Source organism: Echinops telfairi, unplaced genomic scaffold (assembly GCF_000313985.2).
Source record: "Echinops telfairi isolate 266 unplaced genomic scaffold, ASM31398v2 ScPeMD7_6273;HRSCAF=7185, whole genome shotgun sequence".
NCBI lineage: Eukaryota > Metazoa > Chordata > Mammalia > Afrosoricida > Tenrecidae > Echinops > Echinops telfairi.
In genome coordinates, this window is record NW_022110173.1 from 4,965,278 (window position 1) to 4,971,260 (window position 5,983).

Sequence of the window (5,983 nt, forward strand, 5' to 3'; positions counted from 1 at the left end):
TACATGATGCCACTTAATTTATGCCTCTAAACCTCATGTTTTCTATACAATGGAAGCCAGAAGTAAAGGGTTTAAGAGATGAAGGCTGATGCTTTTGGACAAGAGCTCCTTGTGTGCGCTGCTGTGCAGGGTGCGGCATCAGGTCCGCAGCCCTGGTGTTGAGCGGCTCATGTCTAGTGAGGGCAGCGCTGATCAGAATCTTAGGCCGCGGCAGCAGATTCTGCTCCTTCCATGGTGGCCCTTACTTTTCCTGCGGTGACCACCAGTGCGATCAAACAACCTCGGTTCTTAGATGCCATGGGGATTCAGCCTTTCAGCTCAGAGTTTTAGCATCCTTGCCCCAATCGTGACTGAATTAGAAACTATAATATGGGTTTCTTGTATCATTTCTCCTACATTTATTAGCTGACATTCTCTATTAAAAAGAAAAAAATGGGGGGGGGTGCTTTCTCTTATCAAATGGGCTGTTTGGGGACAAACCCAAGTTTGTCATCATGCTCCCACCCCCGCCCCAGGCATTTGACTGTGCGCACCGTACAGAATGGTGGAGCTCCCTGAGAAGAAGCGAAACTCCATTGTGCTCATGAGGAACTTGTACACGGATCAAGAGGCCATTGTGCAAACAGAACAAGGGTTTAAAATCAGGAAAAGTGTGCTTTAGGGTTATATCCTGTCAGCATACTTGTTCAATTTGTCTGCCAGGCAAATCCTCAGAGAAGCTGGTTCTATGAGGAAGAGCGCAGCACCAGGCTTGGAGGAAGGCTGATGAACACCCTGTGGCATGTAGGTGACACAGCCTTGCTAGCTGAAAGGAGCAGGAATTGAAGCCATTGTCGATGAAGACCACACCTTCAGTATGGATCACTCCCAAATTCTCACCTCTGGACCAGTAGGGGACCATCATGAGAAATGGAGACAAGGTGGGAGTTGCCAAGGATTTTGTCTGGCTTGGCTCCATAATCAATGCTCACGGAAGCAGCCTTCAAGAGATTAGAAGCCATACTGCATTAGATAAATCTGCTGCACAAACCTCTTTAGAGTATCGAAGAGCAAGGATGTTACTTTGAGGACTAAGATGTGCCTGACCCAAGCCATGGTATTCTCCATTGCCTCATATGCATGTGAAAGATGGCCATTGTATAATATCTAGTGATGGCAACACTGTCATATTGTCTAGTGATGGCAGTGCTGATCAGAGTCTTAGGCTGCGACGGAGGAGGCTCCTTCCATGGTGGCCTTTACTGTTCCTGCAGTGACCATCAGTGTAATCAAACAAGGAGGCTCCGCTCCTGGTTTGGCTTATATGGAGCTGGAAAATGCCAGATTGTAGAGGAATCAATGCACCTGAATTGTGTTGCCAGAAAAGAATACAGTACTGAAAGTATCACGGACAGCTAAAAGGAGTCCGTCTGTTTTGGAAGAAGTAAAGCCAGAGTGCTCCTTAGAGGCAAGGATGGAAAGACTTCATCGTCCACACTGTATAGTGGAGGGGCAGTGAGAAGGGGAGGCCCTCAGGAGATGGGGACACAGTGGTTGCATCCATGGGCTCAGGCAGAGGGCACTTGTGCGCTGGCGCAGGACCAGGCAGTGCTTCGTTCTGTGGTGCGTACGGTCGCTATGGGTTAGCGCCTACTCGATCGCCTGAACGCGGAGGCTAAGTGACTCACCCAAGGCTACACACCACGTTAGGCAAGACGGCAGGATTGGAAGTCCTTTCTTGGCCATAAAACAATAACCACTACCAGCACCACCAAAAAATCCACCTCAAACCCACTGCCATGGGGTTGAGACCCTGAAGACAGAGTAGCGCGGCTTCTTAGGGCTTCTGAGGTTGCGAAGAATCGTGATGGGAGCAGACTTCATCTTTCTCCCTCAGAGAGCCTGGTAGCCCAACTCACAATCCCAATCCACTCTGCCACCAGGTTCTGTAGAGAGTCCATTTGGTTGCTCACCAAAAAGTTGGCAGTTTGACTCCACCCACCCAGCAGCACTGTGGAAGAAAGGCCTGGCTATGCGCTTGAGTAAAGATAGTTGCCGTGTGCCACAGAGTCCGTTTGAACTCACAGTGACCTTGTGTGACAAAGTAAGACTTCCCCACAGGGCTGTCATCTTTATGGGAGCAGACCACTGGGGCCTTTTCTCCTGCGATGGCTCATGGATCCAAACTACCCACCTTTCTGTCCACAGCAAATGCATCCCCCTTGAGCTACCAGGACCACTTCTGTCAACATGACAGCTCTTGAAAACCCTGTGCATGCAGTGCGACTCTGAAACCCACCGGGTTACCATGAGTCAGTACGGACCTGAAAGCAACTGGTTTGGTTTTGGTTTTATTTTCCCCAAAGGCCCAGGCTGTGTATCTTTCAGCTCTAGCACAAAGCCAGGGACAGAATAGTTGCTTCCGTGTGAAACGGAATGAAGGAGCTAGCTATAGGCTCTGATGCCTTCTGGGACCGTGCCCACAGTCTCCAAGTTTCCAGGAGGCCCATGCTCTGGGGGTGGGGTGGGGGTCTTCAGTGCCCAGCCTTGCCTGCGGGCGGAGGCTCCGCTCCTGGTTTGGCTTATGTGGAGCTGGAAAATGCCCGGTCAGGTCATGGTGAGAATAGAAACCACAGACCAACTACGTGCTCCCCTCCTGGGCTCTGGCGGGCCCCACAGGCATGCAGCCACCTTGCCCATGGCCACTGCTTCCCCAGAGGTAGGGGTGCGAGCAGGGTGGTGATCCCATCTTCCCAGCAAAGCTTCATGGACAATTACTATCCTTATGTGAGTGTTCATGCACACATACCCCACACTGAGAGACACACACAACACACCATCCTAACCTGTTAGTCCTGGGACCCATTGTGGCCTCCCACCAGAGTAACACAGAGAGAAGGCCACTCCACAGGTCAGCTTTATTTCACCTTCGGCCTGGCATAGGCAAGGGGGATTTTTAAATTTCCTGTTAGGAAGAACCCCGGGTAGATCCTTCCTACCCAGTCTGCCTCGTTTGAAAGCATATTTCTTCCTGAGTGTTCAGCAGTTCAGTGACATTCAGAGACTGGTGTGTGTGGTGTCACTGCTGCCTAAGTGAGCCGGGGTCAAGGCCATGTGGTGCAATTGTTCGGCCACTCACTGAAAGGGCGGTCGTTCGAACCTACATCATAACTCCGTGGGGGAAAGACAAGAAACCGGCTCCCATAGAGATGACATCCCCGCAAACCCTGGCTGGGCAGTGCGCGTCCGCTCGATTGGGCCACTTTGAGTGGAAATGGCCTGTAGCACTCAAAAACAGGCAGGCAAAGGACACCGGAACGTAGGGGTGGTTGCTGCCATTGTCAGGGTCTCATCCTTTGAGCTTACTCAGGCCGAGTCCTGGGTTTGAAATTAGCCCCTGTCTCGGCTGTGTCACTGCCCTCTGTTTCCTTTTCCTGCGATGAAGGATCAAGCCTGGAATGCAAGCTTCAGAGCAAACCACAGAGCCACCGCGTCTCCCATAGAGCCAAGGCTCGGTCCAGATGCCAGGGTCCACTCAGCTGGCACCTTCGATACCACCTGCTTCCTGAGGGTGGGAGACAGCATTTGTAGCCCTCACCCCAACCATGCCCATGAGTCATACTTAGTATGCATGGTAGGAGGGTGGATTTCCTGGATGGCGAATGCCAAGGAGAACCAAGTCCTCCGATGTGAGGGATGTAGGGACAGACCTGGCCGGGGTCCAAGAACTCTCTGACCTTGACTCCCTGCTCTCTCCCCACAGCGGGAATGCATTTCAGTCCACGTGGGCCAAGCAGGAGTTCAGATTGGCAATGCCTGCTGGGAGCTCTTCTGCCTGGAACACGGCATCCAGGCGGATGGCACCTTCGGTGCCCAGGCCAGCAAGGTCAATGATGATGACTCCTTCACCACTTTTTTCAGCGAGACGGGCAATGGCAAACACGTGCCCCGGGCCGTCATGGTGGACCTGGAGCCGACTGTCGTGGGTGAGTCCCGGTCACCCCCTGGCAGAGAAACACAGCCTGGGACTGCAGAGGCTTTGGTCCAGTGTAACTCAGGCGGCCGGGTCTCTACGGGACAGGTGCGGGTGGTTGGACTAGAGCCCTGTGCTTTCTGTCAGAATGTTGGGGGTCTCCACAGTCTTGGGAAGTTCATGATCGGGATCAGGGATGTCTGCTCCCCCATCATACTTCTAGCCTACAAACACCCTCAGTGTGAAGCCCCCAAACCTTCAGAGGAAGAAATGGCCCAGATGGGTCCTAACTACTAAACACAACACTTTTAGAAACCTTAAGAAGCGCTCCCTCCGCACCTCACCCTCCCTCACCGCCACCTGCCACAAATGGTCATTTTATCCCAAGCTTTGGTTTCTGGCACTAAAATAATTGGTGCCTGTCTTCACGGGTCTGGTATAATCTTATTGTCAGTTTCACACACAGAAAGAATCAACAGGTGCATTCATTCACCACTAGGTGTTGCTGTAGTTTTAGAATGCACCTCCTCTGGAGCAGGGGAATTCTGACTTGGGTCTGGTTTCTGGCTGCTCTGCCTGTCCCCTCTCGTGATGCGATTCCCTGCCACATCCCTGGGGTTGGCCAGCTGGACGGGCCCCTTCAGCAAAATGTCAGGATTTCCTCAGCTCCACGGCTGACTCACGAGGCAAGGGATGGACAGTTCGCTTGTAATCAGAACGCTAGCTTCTAGCTTCTGGGCGACCGACCAGAGAGAGTCCTCTACCCCCTGGATGCTTGGTGCACATGCAAAAAGTGTGCACCATGCAAAAAGTACAGGGTGTCTTCCCTGGGGGTATGCAGGGACTGGGAGGAGGCGATGGATTTGGGGTCTACAACACGTGTCTCCAAGCCTCTTGGCCGCCTCTCTGGGGCTTCTATTCCCCTAGAAGCCTGGAGTGCAATTTGCTTCAGTCGCTCCAAAGTATTGCTAATGCCAGCATGTCATTGCCACCTTAGGGTGGAGGTGATCGGTGGGACAGGCCCTGGGAGCGGAGGGTAGGATCGAGGCAGATCACCTTGAATCCCACTCATTCCTCCTGGCATCTTCTTATCCAAGTGAACATGGTTTCAATGATTTGGTATCAAGGGTAAGTTAGACATGTGAAAAAAAATAAAAATAAAGGGAACCTTTGAGGGGTCAGAGTGGCAGGAGTGGACTTTGGTGAGCCTGGCAACCTTTTTGAAGTTACAACCGACTGGGCCCTTGGCGTCTCACTGCCTGTCCCGTCACTGCCTGCTGGCTTTGTTCATGCCTCGGCAATGGCCTTGAACTTCTTAGGCTTTTGCGGACTTGTCACAATGGTCCTCTGCTTTCACCTCAGAGGAAGCTTGCAAACGGGGAAATGGAGGCCCCTGTGCTCTTCCAGTGGGGGAGGGAGGTTTCTCTCCTGGAAAACCAGGTCGTAAGATCTGATTCCCTGTGTCCTGGCAGATGAGGTTCGGGCAGGAACCTATTGCCAGCTCTTCCATCCAGAGCAGCTGATCACAGGCAAGGAAGATGCAGCTAACAACTATGCCCGGGGCCATTACACGGTGGGCAAAGAGAGCATCGACATGGTTCTGGACCGCATACGGAAGCTGGTAAGGTGAAAGGGAGTGGAGGACCGGTGGGCCGGGTGAGTGCCAACAGGCGTGGCCTCACACCTCTCTGAAGAGGCACATGGGGTTTTCTGCTTTGTTCGGGGAGAAGTATTCATGGGGTGGTGCCCCTGCTTCCACCTTCTGTAGCATCATGGGTGACCCTGTAGGCCAGGCTCTAGCATTACCTGTAACACTCCAGCTCAGTATCTGAGGAAGGTTCCAGGTAGATGGAGGGATCAAGTCTTTGCTGGCAAGAGAGGTCAACAAAGCATTGAACCTTTCAGAGAAGGGGGGAAGAGAGCTGACCTGTTTGAACAATTACAAGTGTCAGACATCAGATACATCCCTTCATTGGATCCCCGTCACAACGAGATGAAAGCGATCTTTCCCCTGTGATCGTTCCCCTGTGT

General features: G+C 52.4%; 1 protein-coding gene across 1 annotated transcript in view; it reads left to right on the forward strand.

The window, feature by feature from the left end:
* Positions 1 to 5,983, forward strand: part of TUBA8 (tubulin alpha 8) — an 18,788-nt gene that overhangs the window by 7,351 nt on the left and 5,454 nt on the right. The window contains exons 2-3 of the mRNA XM_004710278.3: positions 3,743 to 3,965; positions 5,425 to 5,573. Coding sequence (XP_004710335.1) covers positions 3,743 to 3,965; positions 5,425 to 5,573 — 372 coding nt within the window. The remainder of the gene's footprint in view (positions 1 to 3,742; positions 3,966 to 5,424; positions 5,574 to 5,983) is intronic.